This window comes from Vipera ursinii (assembly GCF_947247035.1).
Source record: "Vipera ursinii genome assembly, chromosome: 9".
Classification (NCBI taxonomy): Eukaryota; Metazoa; Chordata; class Lepidosauria; order Squamata; family Viperidae; genus Vipera; species Vipera ursinii.
Window position 1 is genome coordinate 12,257,398 of NC_139523.1, and position 20,066 is coordinate 12,277,463.

A 20,066-nucleotide genomic window follows, 5' to 3' on the forward strand; every position below is an offset into this window, starting at 1 on the left:
TCAGAGGGTGGAATTCAGACAGAGAAAGGGAAGTATTCACTGTATCTCTGAATTTAGACTCCCTTACTAGCTAGGAGTTCTGAGAGGTGAATTTATGTTAAATTTGCTGAACTGAGAAACACTGATTTACACAACGTGATATACATAAGTTTCTTTGAATAACATATATTGAATTTTGCCCCATTTTATGACCTTTCTTACCACAGTTGTTAACTGAATCGTTGCAGTTGTTAAATGAATCTGGCTTCCCAATTAACTTTGTTTATCATCAGGTTGCAAATGGTGATCGCATGACCCCAGGACACTGCAACTATTGTAAGTATAAGTCAGTTGCCAAACATCTGAATGTTTATTTATTTATTTATTTATTCAGTTTGTATACCGCCCTATTCCCGAAGGACTCAGGGCGGTTTACAGGGCAAAATTTAAAAACAATACAGTATAAAATTAAGTTAAAATAAAATTAAATAAAATAAAATATGGCCCCAAGAATTAAAATCTCAATTTAAAATCATTAAAACCCCTCAGTCCAGACCTGATAGCTCAAAGAGCCAGGTTTGTTGATCAGGTCATATGTTGATCATATGACCATGAAGATGCTGCAACGGTTGTGTGAAAAATGGTCATGTCACTTTTTTCAGTGTCTTAGTAATTTCGAGTGGTCACTGAATGAACAGGTGTAAGTTGAGGACTACCTATAATGAAAGATTGGACTTTTTCTTCATAACGAACTATTATTTTAAGCCAAGTGAAACTGACAAGAGTTTTGCCAGTTTCCCTAACTAGTCCACCTGACAGGAGGAATAATACCATAGTACATTTATGTTTCCCTCACCCCACCAAATTCCAAGTGGATTTTTGGATGGGCAGGAGTTTCACAGAGGGGGCTTATCAATGGAAACTATTTCTCCAATAATTGATCTCAGAAAGATAGAGATTGGTCCTTGGCATATAAGGGGTAAAGAAGCATAGGAATACCACCAGTTGGCAGCTATGGTAATGTCTGTCTGGATAGAACTATTGCCTCCCCAGTTTCCACATGGGAGATGAGCAGCTTTAGGCTTAATGTGTGGAAGAATCCTTAGTTCAGCCATCTGGGGTTTTATTAAATAAATACAGTTTGGTACAATACAGAAACTATTGTAAACTGGAGAGAGCTGTAGGGCCCGTTTCTTAGAAATCTAGAAGTAGAAAATTCTCCATCCAAGGTGTCTGTCCTGAAGGACTTCCAGCAAGAGGTCATTACCTCAAGAGTAGTCACTCCATTATCAAACTGCTTTCTAACATTCCTTCATATATTCCTGCCCTTTGAGAAAGCAGAGAAGAAATCTTGGCTTTTTAATGACAAGTCAAGTATCCCAAGTTTACTTTTATGTTCCCATCAATCTTCTCTCCTTCAGAGTAGGCATAGTCTAACTCTTTGATATTTCATCATAGAACCTGTTTGCTGTACGACTGGCCTCCCTTTCAAAAACTACTGAAATATGCCTGTTGATATCCAGAACTAGACACGTACATCTTGATTTTGGCTTAGGACAACCTTTGAATGCAGACATCATGTGAAATTGGAGATGTATATTTCAGCGCTCATTAATAAATTTCCATGGAACAAACTGAGAATGCTTTTATTTCTTTTTTTAAAAAAAACAACAACAATAAGTTAACTTTCTTACTACGTACAAATCACAAGAAGCATCTGCTCGCGAAATACTAACATTGGAAATTTGTGCAAAGAGGGCATAAACCAGCATAGAACAACAGTATAAACTGGAGAAGAGAAAAGCAACTGCTTTTGGCAATCTATGCAAAGCAAACTGGAGGGAAAAGAAACCTCAGTCCAGCAGGAAAATGATGAATAATGGAAATTGACACATTCTGACCTTAGCTTTTCTCAATGCACAAATCTATACAAAAGTCAGGATACCTCAAAGCAAAGTATTTGCACTTGAAAATTGAAATGTATGCAGGTCAATATTCTTATTTTAAAAATTGTTTAGAAAAACGAATTGCATTTATACGCATATCCTTTTTTAGGAGCTGGGAGAGATCAGTTGTATTCTGAAAGACCACCTGGTTCTTTTTTTCTAGGAAATCCTGGGTCTATATTCTGGAAGGGAGGCTGTGGATTATTTCCCAGTCAATGGCAGTTCCCAGGAGTCTTTCTGTAGGCAAGACATCCCTATAAAATTTGAACTTTGAAACTGAAGCCAATATAAACGCAGTAAAAAAAAATCAATACTGTATGCCTCATTTTGGAGCTGCAGGCATGTTTGAACAAGATTGGTTCTGGCAGAGCTTTTATCCCATAACTACAACTGATGACACCGAGCACCCGGGACTCGGCAGTTTTATGGTGCCAATACATTTGCTACAAATGCTGCTATGCTAGAATAGGAATTACCTACTCCAAACACCTTGTTACAAGTACAACACTTTACAGGGCTTGGGTGCATATTGCTTTCTTGCATTGTTCAGGAAGAAAATATGAGTTCGCCCACTAGCACCTTCTTTGTTTGCAATCTGGCTGCTAAGATGTTATGCCTTGTCCGTTCTGTGTTCTCTTGGAGTTGAATACCAAGCAAAGCATATGTTGCCTGGCTCAACAGCACAAGGTTGTTATGGTTACTTAAACTATTTCATCAGCAGCATTTCTATTAAGAGCTCAAGAATGTCTGTCTTTCCAATGATGGGTTCAAAGAAAAGATCGGTAATGAGAGCTGGGGGAATGGATCTCAAGGAGGAGGAACTCAGCAGGACTCGGGCAAATCGACCTTGATCTTCCAAGTGGAGAAGCACTAGGACTTGTTGGAGTGCTTGCTGAGCTTCTCGCTGGAGGCTCTCAATGTACGAGGAAGCCCGGAGACCTGGAATGTCTGGAAAGGGGGGGGGGGAAGAGAGAGAATCAGAAATTAATTACAGACTCCTTGAAAAGGTAAACTGATTTCTTCCATTTGCCAGTGATAGAAGATTAAATTATGCAAAGTGTGTTCAGTTGCATTATTTATTCCTCAAGTTTCACTCTGCCTCATTTACAAACTTCTATGAGAGGTGCAGCTGATTTATCCTCTAACTTATAATTCTTTTCAATTTCCCTATCATTTCCTTCCCAGGAAAAAAAAAACTATTCAGGAAGAAACAGTATCCTGCAAACAGATATTTGATAGGGACATTTGAAGGAAGCAGCCCAACAAAGTAGAAGTTTTTATATTAAAGCTATCCGAGTTCTGTCATGGTCCACTTGCTTTTTTAACAACATTACGAAGCCATTGCACATTAACTGTTACGGGATATTGTGTGACTCCTATTATTTCCATGCAGCAGTTTAGGGTCCTGTCTATAGGTAGATAAACTGAATGAAGGGTAAAACTAAGTAAATCAATGCTGAATTCAAATAAAATAGAAGTGCTTATAATTCTGGGCATGACAGATCTTCCTGAACTGAAGGGAAGTTACAGTCTAGAACAGGGGTCGGCAACCTCGGCTCTTTTATGACTCGTGGACTTCAACTCCCAGAATTCCTGAGCCAGCTATGCTGGCTCAGGAATTCTGGGAGTTGAAGTCCACGAGTCATAAAAGAGCCGAGGTTGCCGACCCCTGGTCTAGAAGGATCAGGTGCCCATTTCAGAGAGATTCTAGCACCTCTAATTGTCATGAAGTTCATGAGATGATATTGCCTGCTCATACTCTGTCCAGTGGTGGGATTCAAATATGTGAACAACTATGTGGATGCCGCTTCTGGAAGTCCATTCTGGGCCTGGGCAACAAAAAAAAAAATAGCTACCGCTGAACTGGTGCGAACTGGCTGAATCCCACCACTTACTCTGTCTCAGGGTAACCTATCTGTAAGGGATGTTGTGAAGAAAATGAGCTTGAAGATAGAGAAGAATGCCATTTGCCACCTCAGTCTTTTTGACTGGAGGTGCAGAATATCACAGCAATAAATACAAATGTCCACTAATGAGATTGCTTGATTGGTGATATCCAGGTTCAAGTTGGAAAGAGCTGATGGTTAAGATTTGCCATTCAGTGGGTGGATAAAATAAGTTTGCACATATTTTAATAAAGCCTAAGAGTGCTTTTGTCCACAAAAATCTCCCCTTCCTCAAAGATCCGACACCGCAAATTCATTAGTTTACAGATCAGTGAATGTACTCTGTCCTGTTAAGCAGTTTTGAAATTCTTTGTAGTTTCTTATCTCCCTGTGTATTTCTATGTATTTTTGTAGCAGAGAATTGGAAATTCATCCCAAAGGTGCTTTTTTACAAGCCAACTTAACTTTCTTGTTTTACTTTGAAGAGGTTTTGCTTCTCATCCAAGAAGCTTCTTCAGCTCTGACTGGATGGTGGGGAATGGAAGTGAAACGACAGTCAGAGATGAAGAAGCTTCTTGAATGAGAAGCGAAATGTCTTCAAAGAAAAACAAGTCCAGTTGCCTTGTGAAAAAGCACCTTTGGGATAACTATGACCTGGATGACTGAGAATCTCCATAGACAATTGGAAAATCATTTCTTGAATTTATATTCTTTATTAAATTTATCTCACTATCCAAAGTGACTCCGAGTGGCAAAACAGCCTCAACAGATGGCTTACTGTTCTAATGGCAATACTTGATGCTGCTTTGGTTATATAAAGTTTAATCTTTGGATAAAAAAAACCCAGCATCATAATTTATGATGCTCTCCACCTTATAGTTTTGCGTTTTTTTAACCAAAATACAGATGACTCGCTAAAAGGAATGAGACTAGCTAAAGCTGAGAGTCTGTGGAAGAATGCTGCTTGTTTTCCCATCAATTATGGGGGAAAAAACAATTGCGTGAAGTGTGGCCTTCTGAAGCTATGTATGGGGACACAGCACTTACCCGGGTTGAACAGAATGGCGCCTTTCAGATAGGCATATTCTTTAGGACTCAAGTCTAGGCTCCAGAAAGAGTTTAAGCAACACTGGAGGCGTTGCACGCTGGCCAAGCTGGGCTGCACCCGCTGCAGCTCGTGTCTCTTGCACTGGCCATCAAGAAGGATCCTCTCCAGCATGCTGGGTACAGGGGTTTCCATAACCTCAAAAGTCACCATCTCCTGCACCAAGCCCAGAAGGAAAAGGGGAGCCCAGCAGCTATCCAGCAGTAAGAGCTGATCTTCCCAAGGCAGGAGCTGGAAAGAAGGCAAGTTCTTCATGAAGCTGATGGTCTTCACCAAGACGTCAGAAGCGGCCTGGCAGGTAGCTTGCGGGGTCTGAAGGCAAACGGTACGGCGCTTGTGGCACAAGCAGCGTTGTTGGGAAGAGCCACGGCTACCCTTGTGGTGGGTCATGTTCTCACTGAGCAGCATGTAGAGAATGGCATTCTCATTGCTTTCATGATGACAAGGACACTTCTCACACTCCATCTTCATGTGAGAGCCAAGCTGACTCACTCAGTGCAGTCAAGCGTGCTTTCCTCCCAGCCTGCTGCTTCGGCAAGCGTCCAACCCCTTCAGCTACAGCTCTTGTTACTCTGTGGCTTCTTTCGTCCTCTCCTTGGCTGTTATCATCTCTGCTTATAAGGCTCCTGAATGGGTGAATAAATCCACCCACTTCAGCAGCCTTGACCTCCTGTTGATGAGCAGCAGCAGTTCATTGAAAAACAAGGGCTGCCCTGGGCTGATTGGTTAGAATGAAATGAACTCTCCACGGCGGCTCAGAGGAGCATTTTCTCAATGAAGGTGCCAGAAGACTTGGGACCTTAACTGGATCGCTGGTATCAGTATAAACAAAGTCATTAACCCAGCCTGTACCATGGCACCAAGGCTGGTCTGTAATCAGGTGTCAGGAAACGATAGGGGTCACTGCCAAGGAGTTCACATAACACACACACCAAGTCCAACAAAGAGAGTCCTATGCAAACAGTTCATAAAGTTCTAGCCTTGGAATAAGCAACCTGGAAGTCATGTAATCTAAAGGTTGTTTAACTCAGACAGCTGCTCTTGGCTAATAATGAAGAGGCAAGGGACAAAAAAAAAAAGAGACAATGTGCTCACTATGCCTAGAAGCGCAGTGCAGTTGTCTTATTTGGAGAGATACTGGCAATGTATAGCACGCTAGTTTTGTATTTAGTACAAATTCAACTTGAACAGAGGCTCCAGTAAGTCCAGAGCAGTGAATAAATTGCTTAAGCCTTATGTTTTCTCAGTTCAGGTGTCCCCCCCCCCCCCCGCTTTTTTTTTCTTGGCTCCCTTGCAAGACATCAAACAAGTGGATAATTCTTTATTTTTGTTAGGAATAATAGCAGCAAATTATGAGAAAGATTGTATATATTTAATTTTACACTACTAACTGCAGCAAGAACTGTATTTGCCCAACACTGGAAAAATGAAAATTTACCAACCGAAGAAGTATTAAGAAAATTTTAGTGTGTGCAGAAAGGACAGATTGACTTTAAAGATAAAAAAGAAAGAACACTGTGTATTTTAGAACATGGGATAATTTCTTTCAATGGCTAGAAACATGAGTTAGAGAGAAAGGAATGTGATATGTAACTGAATATATATATAAGACTATCGAGTGATTAACCTAAGTTTATGATAATTAACTATTATCTATTATTTCTTGTAAACACATGAACCCAGACATTATGCTGTTTGCTAAATATTGAGAATATTTGGAAAACCCCTAACCCCAACCCTAATCCGAACCCACATCCTAATCCCGATCCTACCTCATTCCTAAAAACTAATAAAATTTATAGGAAAAAAAGTGGATAATTCTTCCCTAGGACAATCTAATGCCCCACAATCTATTTTTTCTATTTGTAACATTTATACCCATTGCCATGTTGAGGAAAGCCAGCTAGGTATTGGTGTCCAACAGGGGTCTAAAGTTGAACAGATTACAAGAATACAAGTGTGCAGAGGCAATCAACACCATCGCCCCATGACAGTAAATAAGCTTTTGCAACAATCCAGATTCAAGAGAAAAGGGGTATTTGAAGCATGCACAGGCACACTAGATCAGTTGACAAACCAATGTATCAAGCATATTTTTCCCTTGGGTCACTGGTCTGCACAGCCTGAGAAGAAAGTAACAAAAAGTAGTTTCTAGCAGGGAAGGAACACTAAGGTGTGTGAAACATTTGATAGTCTAGAGCTGATGGAAATCTATTTTTCTCCAGATGTTCTCGATCCCCCAGATGTGGTACAACTGCAAGGTTCAGAACTCTTGAGTCAAGAGCCATGGAGGCTTGGAATTCTGGGATCTCAACTCCCAAAAAGACATTACAATGGGAAACCCAAAGTATATGTATCTCCTCCAGGTTATACACACATTGCTGGAAACTATCAGCATTCTGGAAGTAGCCTTATACTTCACTGTTGTTCATTTTCTTCAGTGGAGTCAAATAACAACTGACAAGCATATTAATTTGAAGAGTGCAGAAAGGTACAGAACAGTTTATTTAGAGCTGCCACTGATCTTTTGACAGCTTGCTCCTGGGTGCTCTGATAATCACGAGTTTGACAACGCATGAAAGCATCAACTTTTTAATCGTGCATGCACAATACGAGCTATTTGTAAGCAACAAAACAAAGCAAAATGTTCTTGACTGACATGTCCAATTCTGAAAAGAACAGACCTGACAAGGTGGGCAGCTCATTTTCACCAAACCAGAGTGGGCAGCTCATTTTCACCAAACCAGAGACCGGCTTCTTGTTCATTCCGTTCCCTTTAGCAGCAGAACCTTAGTTACTGTTGGCATCTCAGGTCAACACAATTCATGAGATTGACTTAACTTAACTCCTTCGTTTCCTTGGTGGAATCAGGGATATGATAACCTCATCCCAATTTTCCTTGGATTTGAAACTCCCCAACCTCCATATTGTAACAGAAGCAATGAAGCATTTTGTAGCTTCTCAAACTTTTGAGCCTATTCCCACCAAAGCTCTTGAGTTAAGTTACAAAATGGCTTGAGGGAAACCGTCACGGACAGTAACATTGTCAGGAATGAAAATAAGACCAGCATATCACATTATTAAAGATCTTAGCCTTCTTGCAATCTATCCCAAATCCTGGACAAATGTACTCCAGGTTTCACAACTTATGACTGCAGTGTTAATTCTGAAGGCAATAAATAGTAACGAGTGTCAGATGCACGGATCTGTGCAGATGCTCCTCACTGTAACATCTAAAGAGCAACCTGTAAGTACCCAGCACACACATTTTTGCACCGCTGCACCTTGGAGTGATGGCTCAAAGGGAACATGGCAAAGATTGTCAGTGCTTTGTTTGATTCTGAAGCCACTCCCTGTTCTTATATGCAGTTATATCTTTATAGTGGTTGCTTGGTTTTTGAAACAACGAAAAAGTGGGGTTATTTTGAAGGTAGGACTTCCAGCCCTTTATTTAAGAGCAAGCATATGATCAAGGATGAATATCAACTTGAATATTTTTTTCAAAAAAATATGTTTAAATGAGTCCTTCCCAGATTTTCCAAAACTAAGAGAAGCCCAAGGGAAAGCAATTATTGTGTACTACAGCTCCCATTTATTTCAGTCCTTCGTCTCCCTAAAATATTGCTTTACAGAGATGAAGGACAGACTTCTGATAACTGATGCTGCTGTTGAAGATCCAGAAGTCTAAGCAGTATATTATATGGAGATACCAGTACAACTACTTTTTAACTCCAAAATGGGGTGATGTGAATATTTGCATTATCCCAAAGGGAAAGGGTACACACGTGTTGTTTTTTTGCTGTTTAAAATTGAACGTTTGCCAGGAAAGGAGAAAAAAAAATAGGGGAAATTGTATTAGTTGAATTTTGCTTTGGAAAAATCCATTTCTGGATGCTGTTCCATGAACCTGAAAAAAGGAGAGAAATGAGTATTAGTTGACAGGAATAAAAAATACTAGCATCTGTGTCCCTCACCCCCAGTTCCCTCACCTAGCACTAAATTAGAAAGAAAGAGTTTCTAATAATTTGGCTGCTGCAGGGTGTCTCAGCAAAGATACCTAAGAAGGATAATGCCCAAAACGTCATTAGGTAGTAAGGGAAATCCAGTTTCGGACACGTCTGTTTTTTCTTTTTCTTTTTTTTTTAAAAAAAATCAAACATTACCCACTGGAAGGAAAGTAATTATCAAAAAACAGGGAGAGTGACCAGTCCCTGCAAAAGCAATAATAAATAATAATTTATTATTTATAATAATATATTATAGAATAATAAAATACAGAATTGCCATTTTGTAAGGTACCAGATTTCTAAGCTATCACTGTGGCATTACTGATCATGACTTGTGTAGAATCACATCACCTCTCTCCTTCACATTATCAGTAAAACTGTCCTGTCATGGAACCCAACAGTTGTAAATCAGCAACGATAAATCAATCAAATATTGCCCTTAGGAACGATTAGCTCCAGGTCAAATACGAATTTTCCAATGGAAGCAAATATTCTTGCTTGTGCATCACTTGAAGAAACATTTCTTACTAGAGCTTTTTGAAAACCAGAAATAGTATTTCTGACATCCTTTTCCAGTTACACTTATCTCAGCAAATGCCAGTTAGCACTATCAGATGTTTAGTACTTAAGAGTATTATTTTCAAGCTCTAACTGCTTTTACATTATTAAAGTCTATGTAATTGGTGGAATTCATTCAATTACATTTATGCAAGACAAGGATAAAGCTCCCATTTTATAAAGAAATGGAGGGCTTTGAACCCCTAACTGTTCCACTGAAATACATAGAAACTGGGGCACTGAATTACTCACAGAACTGACTCTAATTTACTAAGTTCAGAGTATATGGATTTCACCGATCACCTGAAAGTGCACTATTTCCCCCTACCCACCCAAATTGTCTTACTTACTGGTAGGTTATATAGTTAACCTACTGGGAGGATAGCTGTGACTACTTCGTGGGGTCACTTTTTCCACACTATCTGAAAATGCTAGCCAGCAGAAGGGCAAAGGGTAAAGTTTTAGAGCTAACAGACAAATTAAGAATATCGTTGGGGCCGAATGGCACTTTTCCAAGACTTCTTAATGAGCCAATCTGTAAAATAGCTGAATTATTAACTAAGAACACCCTTAATGATATCATACGTAGTGGAAGAATTTGAGACCCAAAGAAGAGACACAGTGGAGAGCTTGAGAGGAGGAGGAAGGCAAAACAGCTCGTAACTTGGTGGACTGACAGGGCTAAATTCCAGGGCAACATCCAGAGCAAAAATTATACATTTTCTGTAAAGCGTTGCTCGTTTGAATATGTCACTACTGATAGTAGAAAAAGGCCTCATGTCCAAGCTGTGACATTGTGCCTATGGAGATTAGCCAGGGAAAAACAGAAATTGTCCCCACTTCTGGCTTTATTCCTTTTCTCTGCTTGTGCTATTTAGAATGACTGATGAAAAGCGCTTGACCTTTAGTTACCCCATTTGCAAGTTGAGTACAGGAAGAATCACCCTATCTGGCCTTAAAAGGGGAATTACTCACAGAAGCTTCTACTGAGATCTCTGACAAGCAGGGCAGTAAAACAATAAAACGCATGATTGTCTAGTGAGCGGTGTGTTATCTGACTTGGAGGCACATGGAGATTAGAGGCAGAGACACCACGTCATAGTTCAGACTGAGATGGTACTGCCTGGCTTCGTGGTCTCTACATAGCACTTAGTTGCTGGGCTGTCCTTATAAATGCCACAGTGCCTCCCCCCCCATTAAGAGGCAAGTCTGCTCTTGCCTAGAAAACAAGCTGTTGCTCCCTTCTTCACAGTGCAAAACTGGCCTTACTCACTTTTTCAGTATGTCTTGCTTCTTTTGCTCATCCGACGTGGGAAGCCCCATTGATTTCTGTCGCTGATCATACATCATTTTCTCAACCATGCTGCGTGTTTCGCTATCCAGGTCTGATAACTTGGAAATTGAGAGAAACATATTAAGAGAAATTCATATTAATTTGATACATTTGCGGCTCACCTTCTAGATACCACTTAATAAAGTCACATTGATAACCCTTGTATACATAGCAAGGTAAGACTGGGTTTTTTCCCCCCTTTGGTTCCACAACCACCAAAACTCTCTTCTGTTCTACTCCTTGGTTTCCACTGCTGTCTATTCAGCAGCAGCAGCATCTCATCAAGGCCTCTGAACAAGAACTCCAGAGAACCAGCCATTGAAACTTATCTAAACGTTTGGAGGAGGAAGTCTTTGCCTGCCGGAGCAGCATATAAAAAAGAAACTAAGGCTTGCTTAGGAAATATACATTATATTGTACAGTAGTTTTTTGTTTGTTTTTTTAAGAAAAAACCATTCTGCAGCTCTTTTCTTCTTGGGTGTTTGGAATCTACACCCGGGAAAGGTTTCCCAGTACTAACTGTAAAGAAATTTAGAGCTGACCTTGAAAATGGTATGAGTGAACTGTTAAGCAGGGACCTGGAGAAGAAAGTATATTGGCTTTAAAACTGTTAATAAACCCTACAATAATAGAATAAGCTTCCTGGAATCTCCAGAGTGTAGTTTTTTTTTCTTGCCCTGACCTACTTCAAAGGGCTAACAAAAAGGAATCCTGCCTGGGATGGTCAGCCAGATGCTGCCATTTGCTGAAACAGGCTCTTGTTACAATAAAGTAATAGATTCCATCATGTGCTACTAACAATTAAATCTTTCAACACTCTGTGAAACGCAGTGACTCTAATTTTTCTCAACCACAGGAGGGAAACTTGAGGCTGACAGTGCATGGTTGCCTACTCCGTGAGTTTTGGGTGCAGACCCACTTTAACTCATACCAAGCTGCAGGTGAGAAGCAGGGATCTGCTACACCCTTTTTCATGTTAGCAGCAGCAGTAATAACAACAATAAAGTTGGAAGGGACCTTGGAGAGCATCTGGTCCAGGGGTGTCAAACTGCCAGCCGGCGGGCATCATCAGGAAGCCACACCCACCCATTGCTGGCAATGGCAGAAAAGCTCTGATACGTTGCGCAACGTCATGTGATGTTGCGAGTTTGACATGTCTGATCTAGTCTAACCCCCGCTCAGGCAAGAAACCCATGTCAAACTTGCGACATCATGTGACATCACACTTCTTCCCCATTGCCGGCAATGGGGTGGGTGTGGTTTCAGTATGATGCATCCGGCCCACAGGCCGACAGTTTGACATGCCTGCCCTATACCATTTCAGACAAATGGCTGTCCAGTCTCTTCTTAAAAACTTCCAGTGCTGGAGCATTCACCGCTTCTGGAGGCAGGGTGTTCCACTGGTTAATTGTTCTAACTGTCAGGAAGTTTCGCTTTAGTTCTAGGTTGCTTCTCTTTGGTTAGTTTCCATCTGTCGTTTTTTTGTCCTGCCTTCAGGTGCTTTGGAGAATAGCTTGACTCCCTCTTCTTTGTGGCAGCCCCTGAGATACTGGAATACTACTATCCTGTCACTCCTCATCCTTCTCTTCATTAAACTAGACATACCCAATTCCAGCAACTGTTCCTTATATGTTTTAGCCTCCAGTCCCCTGATCATCTTTGTTGCTCTTCTCTGGTCTCTGAGTCTCAACATCTTTTGTACATTGTGGTGACCAAAACCGGATGTGGTATTCCAAGTGTGGCTTTACCAAGGCAGTATTAACACTTCATGTGATCTTGATTCTATCCCTCTGTTAATGCAGCCTAGCACTGTGTTGGCTTTTTGGGCAGCTGCAGCACACTGCTGGCTCATATTTAAGTGATTGTCCACTAGGACTCCGAGATCCCTCTCACAATTGCTACTATGGAGCAAGGTAGCACCTATATTATACCTGTGCATTTGGTTTTACTTGCCTAAATGTAGAATCTTACTTTTTTCACCATTGAATTTCATTTTGTTAGATAGCGCCCAAAGTTCAAGTCTGTCAAGATCCTTCTGTATCTTAAGCCTGTCTTCTGGAGAGTTGGCTATTCCTGCCAGCTTGGTGTCATCTGCAAATTTGATGAGTTCCCCATCCTCATCCAAATCATTGATGAAGAAGCTAGGATGACTCCTACTTCCAATGGCAATTATGGGGGGTTGGAGAAGGTGGCAGAGTTAAAATTCTCTGTCACACAATGATCCCTGATAACCTGTGTGTATGTGAAGAGTGTGCCTGCCTGGGTCACACCCACATCCACCAAGGCCACCAATCCATTCCAGAAGTGAAATATGTACATGTGGGCCACAAATGGTCAAGCAGCACTCTTAGAGTTAAAACAAAACCTGACCAAAGAATCACTCACTTTTGAATTCTCAGGGTTAATTTTCTTGGTGTTGATCTCCGGGTCTGTTTGGACTAACTTGTTCCACCATTCCATCTTGTTGATCTAGAGTGAAAAGAGAAATATTACTATGTAGAATATATCAGCTTCTTTGGATGCGGCATTTGCAGTAAGAACATAACTTTCTTTTTCTTGCAAAGATGGCAAGTTAACATCATATTCTTCTGTCTCATCACAATATTACTGCATACATCTTATTTGGAGTGTTAGATATGCTCTATTGAAACAAGTATTAAATATAAAGCAATCAGCACAGATGAGAACCCTTGCAAAATCATCCATTAACTGAAATCCAGAAACATTTGCCTTTTACCTTTTCCAAGTGCACTGTGACTATCTTTCCATCCTCAATCAGCCATGAGCTCTCCTCCACCTTCACCTCATTGTACAGGTCTCCATCAATCACGGGGGGATGGCCCTTTAAGCCCACCTTCAGATGACGCCTCTGTGTATCAACCACCATGTCCTTTCCCTTCAGTTTGAAGCTCACATTGAATGGGATGGCCAGCTAGAGAGAAGAGTGAATTCTTCATGAAAACCTCAGGCAAGGAAGACGTACAGATCACTATTAATAGAATCCTAGGATTGCAAGGGACCTTGGAAGTCTTCTATCTACCCTCCTGCTCAGGACAGGAATCCTCAAACCAATGCAGATAAAGGGCTTTATCTGAACCCTTCCATGGATGAAGCACCCATGACTCATGAGACAAACTGTTCCATTGTTAATCAGGTAATTCCTCCTTATTTCAAGTTTTAATATTGCTTTGTAAAGCTGCCACCCCCTGGTTCTTGCCCTACCTTCAGGCACCAGAAGATCCTTCCCTGTGACAGTCCTTTAAGTATTAGAAAACTACCACGTCTCTCCTTAGCCTTCTTTTTCTTTGGCCTAAACATACTGAGTTATTGAACTTTTTCACAAATGGTAAACTTCTTACCATCTTTACTGTTCTTCTCTATATTTATAACAATCTATTTCATTACCATTCTGCTTACTGCTCTATTCCTGACGTAGAATAGCATTCTGTGGCCAATTCTAAAAGAAAGCGAAGCAGCTATTTATTATTACGTGGAGTCCCATAGTAAGATGTCTGGTTTTTTTTCTCTTTATTATCCAAAAGAGACTTATGAAACACAGTTAAATATTTCACTTTCATTTTCCTCATAAGAAGCAGAGACTATTACGTAAAACTTAGTACGGACTTCAAAATCTACCACTTACATCCAGTTCAGAGAGGGTTTGCGTCCACCTGTAGTTTGGCAGGTCTGCTCCATTTCCAGAGTTTGGTTTAAGTTTTCCTTTGTCCTTCTCATCTTCCTCTTCTTCATCGGTATCCTTATATAGCATAGGAGCGTACATAAAATATGCTTAGAACTTTTTAATGAGGGCTTTTTCTGTTTACTGCATTATTTATAGAGATGGCAATTCAGATGGCAATACATGTACGGGTCCAACTTTCTTAAAAGTCTTCTCTGCTTAAGCCAGGTTTTAAAAATACACTGTAAAGGTCCTATTTCCCAAAGGCTATCAGGAGGTGGGGGTGGGATGAGTGTGCATATATGGTCCTCTGGCATGTACTTGAATAAATGCTAGAATTCCATGCTGTAGTTATACTACTGTGACTAACGTGTTCCTTATTTTCAACCATCTTAAAGCAATAAAATAGGAAACAGATTAGCTAAAATCTTGAAAAATACATTACTTGCTTGCTGGATTCGGGACATTCCACTGGCTTTTCAGCAGACTTGACAGGTATGTTCTTTGCCTCATTTTGTTTCTTCTCTTTGTTCTGTTTCAAAAGAGTAGCACCTCCATAAGCCCGTTTTATTTGTGATATGCACATTTAAGCAGCTTAGCAATAGCAGTAATCACACTTCATCACTCATATCCAATACAAATGGTAGCACTGAGCGGACCATGTAAAAAATAAAAAAGGGGATTTCCCAAATATTCTGCTGTTGTATTATGCCCCACCACTAGAGGGAGCCAGATTCATACCTGGTCTATTTCCAGTTGCAATCTTTCTGCCTCCTCATCAGTCAGCTCCTTAATCCTTGGCTCACTGTCTTCCTGTTTAGTTTCTTTGGCAAGTTTAGCAGCTTGTTCCGCTTTTTCCCGCTGTTCTGCTTCTTGACGAGCTTTCTTCTCTTTCTGGGCTTTCTGAGCAAGTTTGTTGTGGCGACTGAAAGTCTCTGTGATTAACTGAGGTGGGAGAATAGGAAAGTAGTATGATGGGCATGATCGTTCTTAATCACACAAGCAGTAAAAATGATCTCAAGTCAAGCTCCATACTGCTAAGCTTGTAAGCCGCCCTGAGTCTTCGGAGAAGGGCGGGATATAAATGGAATTAAAATAAAATAAATAAATAAAAAAATAGCTGGTGACCGCATCCATGCTGTTTTCTTGGCAGAGATAAAAAAACCAAACAAACAAATAGGCGACCTCTTTGAAAAGGAAGAATGTTCAGGATCACTCCCCCACCCATACTTTATAAATTCCTCCAATGAGGGAAATTAGGATTGAGACTTAAAAAGTGAAAACTATAGCCCACATTTAAAACTAAACCCACCCCCCCCAAAATTTGTTTTTACAGGGAGCTAAGAGTGTCAGACCTATAAAGTCTATTTAAGGCAAAGGTTCACACTCACTACTTAGTAAAATTTTGTTTTTCCTCCAAAAAGGACTGTAACAGGAAACCTATCGTTGTTGAAAGTTTTTCGAATAATAAAACTGATCTGCTCCTTTCTAAAGAGTCGGCAGTAGGAATGAACAGGGCCACCTTTGTCCATAGTTTAGAGAAGGCCTGAGGGTCACGGCTAGAGTGTGTTTGCTCCAAGTGGTGACACAATCATTTGACTCCACCACTGGCTTAATTTCAAGGGTTCCCACTGACGGGTGACCTTACAGCAACTGCAGCAGCCAAGGGTCATGAACAGTAGGGCTGAAATTGGTAACACACAATCTGTTTTGCCCTTTGGATGGTGACATGTTGGAGACACATGCCAACTTCTGACCTTGTCTACTGCTGCTACCGTAATATGGAAAAAGGGACAGAAGAACGCTCTTTAAGTGGTGAACAACTGGGTAACGTAGCCTTTCTATAAGAGCTTAGTAATTACTGGCTTCCTCATGTAACAAAATCTGATTTTAGATTCTAGATTTCAGATTCCTTCCTTCCACCGAATACTCATTTTACTAATTTAAAGAGCAAACAGATTTTAAACAGCAGTGTTCTAGATATTTCCTCTATTGCATGTAATTCCCTAAATTCTGCCTGTACTATGGCACTTATAGATTTATTTAATTCCACAGGTATATGTAAAAATTTCTGTACACATATACAGCTGTAAGGATTACTTTCCAATTTCCCATAATGTATCATCTTTAGATTGACTTTGATTGACTTTTGAAGACAAAAGGTGTGAGTTAACACTGTACATTCCTGAGGGAATGTAACAGCCACTTTTGAAAGGCTGTAAGTAATTATACTATGCAGAACAAATATACAAAATGGCATGAGCATATTTTTAAAATCTAGTTTCATAAACATTCTTAAAATGAACGGATAAAATGCTCTTCAAACAAAATTCACATTGTTTGCAACACTTACAGAAGAGTTGTTAAAATTAAAAAACAAAACAAAACATGATGTGTCACACTGCCCCATCACTCTATCAGTGAAATAGAGAGTGATGTGGAATAGAGTGGATCACGCAGAACATTTCACAAAATCAGGTTAGAGAAACTCTGCTCTTTGGGAACAAACCACTGTTGAAGAATTGGACTTAGCACTTTCTAGTAGAGAACAAAGTAAACTGGTATTATTGATCGTCAGGTGTCTGAGTCAGACCAATACATTTTTGACATGCTAGCTTTTCAACCAGCCTTTGGTCAAAGCTTAACCAAATAAAATGAACCCAAAACATCTATTATTGTCATACTCTGAAGCAAACCTGCTCAATGAAGGTCAGACATAACACAATGTGACCTCTCCAGTATCTTTCCAGAGCCAGCAACTCAATGGGATGGAATTGCAATGCAACAAAATCAAGGAAAAACAGGAGATTTAAAAGCAAACTGTGGGATATATTTCAATCTGCCTTACAGAGAAAAATAACTTTATAAATCAAATCATATACCTTCTCAGCAGCGCCTTCTTCTCCCCCCACAAAGAAATCAGTTTTGCGTCTCAGGAAACTGAAAAAGGTGTTCACAAGCTGTAAGGAACAAATGTAGCACAGTCAAGGGATAAGTAGCTCACATTTCAACCTACATGACGAACATATTTTTACATAAAAAACATACACCATATAGAAGTGACCCACCTACCCAAGGTGATATTCTGGAGAGCCTGTTTAATGTAGTGGTTAAGGTGTTGGGGTCAAAATGGCAGAAAGTTTTAGTCTTCCTTTAGGCAGGAAAACTGACTAAGTGACTTGGGCTAGCTAGCCATTCTTTCTCAGCCTACCTCACAGGATTGTGCTGAAAAAAATAAGAGTAGGAGCATTATATATCCTGCCCTGAGTTGTACAAAAGTAAAGGCAGGATACAAATAGATCAGGGGTGTCAAACTGCCGGCCTGCAGGCTGGTTTCATCATACTGAAGCCGTGCCTACCCCATTGCCAGCAATGCAAAGAGTTGTGATGCATTGTGACACGTCACATGACATGGCACGTCACATACCTGTCAGAACAAACATAGGTATTTCCACCTGGTAGGCTGACTTCACTGTTTAAGCGTAGAAGACACTATTTATTGGGTAGATGACTTCATTGTTTAAGTTTAGCTGTTCCTTTAATCCTGATGTGCTAGGCAATAAGAGAAAGTGACATTTTCTTTTAAGATTCCCTTGACAAATTTTATAGAATTCATGCATATTCTACCATTTGCAAAAGGTGTCAGAAGACTTTAGCTGGAACCTACTATGTTACTGTTTAAGTATAAAGCATATTGACAAATTATGTTATTTTTTCTACTCTAAGTTTTATTAATAATTTGTTAAATGAAGCCATTATAAAGTCTCTCTCTGTGGAATGTATGTGAACTATACACACACAAGTATGGGATATACATAAGAACAAGTGTGTGTGTGGGTGTGTGTATGAGAACAGTTTACTTCCTTGGGTGGTACAATGGATTTTTTTTTTTACACTGTGATGATCATTCGGGAAAGCTGCTCAGACCTTTCAAGATTGAATAGCACAGAAACATTATAGACTCATCACCAAAGTATCAACAGAAATTAGGAAATAAGTAACAGCGATGTTTTTGAATGGGATAAACTTCAATTCCCATTATTCTCACCCACATGCCCAATGCCACCTCATTGAAAGGATGACAGGTACATCTAAAGGCCAGTAGAGAATTGCAATATATTTGTTAAATTTGTATTTTGCTTTTTCACCAGGAGGTGTACTTCTTCATCTAATACCATCCTCACAAATTGTGAGGCAGGTTGAGAATATATGACTGGTCTGAGGTCACCCACTGAGCTTCCATGCCTAAGGATGGACTTGAACCTGCATCTCCCAGTCTATGTCCAACACTTTCATCAGTAAACCATGAAGGCTCCTAATGACTCCTGCAGTACACAAATACAGAATAAGTTACATGCCAATTCCAATCTGCATAAAAAAGGGTTCAATGGCTATAATACAAATTGCAAGCACAGAATGCAGATTCATACCAAGAAACAGGCCATTTCTTAATAGCCCGGTGTGTTTGGTCCTGACACTTTCATTAAGCCATAATCCAGCAAGCCTTGGCATAGCTTGACTCAAAAATTCCATCTCTGTATTGTACAGCAATCCATTCGTTTTCAACCAACAATTCTGAACAGTAGTATCGTACAACTATGAACCACTTATACAATATGCCCAATTGGGCTATAACTGGTCCAGAATCAAAAAGAGGTTCAGATTACAGGTAGCCTGGATACAGACCCACAAAGACAGGGGTCTTCAAACTCAGCCCTTTTATGGAAATTGTGGACTTCAACTCCCAGAGTTCCTCAACCAGCCTTTTATGTATCATAAAAGGGCCAAGTTTGAAGACTCCTTCTATAAGAGTTCCAGACATGCAAAAGAGCAGAGCTATCCTGGCTCTCGAAGTCATAATAAAGGGGCAAGTCTGAAGACCCCTGCTCAAAGAGATCCTTGATCGGGAATATTTTCGGGAACGGGTTAGAAATTACAGTGGCAACAAACCACAGGAGAAACTACACCAGTCTTAAGATGCCATAGAAATCACTAAATCACAACAAACTATCAGCACAACTAGAAAGTAGCACATTTATCCCAACATGTTGTTGTTGTTGTTGTTTTAACTTCTAATCCTTTCCAGATGGTTATTTTTTTCCGAATAACTTTAGTGCCACCGTTCAACAGGTGACTCTTCAGGGCAATTCACCCCATGCTCAGATTCAGCCTCCCCTCCCTAATTCCACATTTCAAAACCGTTTCCGAGATTTCCTATGGCTCTTTTCTTCGTGAAATAGTGGGAGGGGGGTTAATGGGCAACCTCGGCTCGTCTGAGGGTTCATTTCGCTGGGCCCTTTTGCCGAAGAGAAGGACGGCCCTGCAATGCAGGCCGTACAGAAGGAAGGGACCGCCCGCTCCTGCCCTCCATTTTACCTCACGCACGCCGCCCTGGTGCTGCTGGGCCATGGCGAGCAGCATGCCGTCGAATTGCTCCTCCTTGTCGGCCGCCTCTTCCCCGCTGGCCCCCATGACGCCGGGATGGCTGACTGGCTTCTCTCCTTTTTTAAAAAGCCGTTCGCTCGCCTCAGCACGCACCCGCTAACACGGCGGCCGGAAACGGAAGAGAAGCG

General features: G+C 40.5%; 2 protein-coding genes across 2 annotated transcripts; both read right to left on the reverse strand.

Annotated features, from left to right (window-relative positions):
• Nucleotides 1–2,616: 2,616 nt before the first annotated feature.
• Nucleotides 2,617–5,829, reverse strand: NR0B2 (nuclear receptor subfamily 0 group B member 2). Its single transcript, XM_083369020.1, has 2 exons — nt 4,859–5,829; nt 2,617–2,873 (listed from the first exon to the last, which is right to left on the reverse strand). The coding sequence occupies exons 1-2, from the start codon at nt 5,385–5,387 to the stop codon at nt 2,632–2,634; spliced, it is 771 nt and encodes a 256-aa protein (XP_083225146.1). The 5' UTR covers nt 5,388–5,829; the 3' UTR covers nt 2,617–2,631.
• A 1,665-nt stretch (nt 5,830–7,494) lies between these two features.
• NUDC (nuclear distribution C, dynein complex regulator) lies at nt 7,495–20,066 on the reverse strand. Its single transcript, XM_083369163.1, has 9 exons — nt 19,870–20,066; nt 17,376–17,453; nt 15,235–15,438; nt 14,939–15,025; nt 14,458–14,571; nt 13,552–13,746; nt 13,200–13,283; nt 10,755–10,873; nt 7,495–8,823 (listed from the first exon to the last, which is right to left on the reverse strand). The coding sequence occupies exons 1-9, from the start codon at nt 19,963–19,965 to the stop codon at nt 8,772–8,774; spliced, it is 1,029 nt and encodes a 342-aa protein (XP_083225289.1). The 5' UTR covers nt 19,966–20,066; the 3' UTR covers nt 7,495–8,771.

Bases quoted from the DNA above. Each gene is read 5' to 3' on its own strand.
- NUDC (XM_083369163.1), bottom strand. From the start codon at position 19,965: ATGGGGGCCAGCGGGGAAGAGGCGGCCGACAAGGAGGAGCAATTCGAC. The intron at 17,454-19,869 runs GTAAAATGGAGG...TGTTCCTTACAG, and splicing joins ACCAGGGCGGCGTGCGTGAG to CTTGTGAACACCTTTTTCAG. The intron at 14,572-14,938 runs GTAATGTATTTT...ATGCTATATAAG, and splicing joins GTCCCGAATCCAGCAAGCAA to GATACCGATGAAGAAGAGGA.
- NR0B2 (XM_083369020.1), bottom strand. From the start codon at position 5,387: ATGAAGATGGAGTGTGAGAAGTGTCCTTGTCATCATGAAAGCAATGAG. The intron at 2,874-4,858 runs GTAAGTGCTGTG...CCCCCTTTCCAG, and splicing joins CGCCATTCTGTTCAACCCGG to ACATTCCAGGTCTCCGGGCT.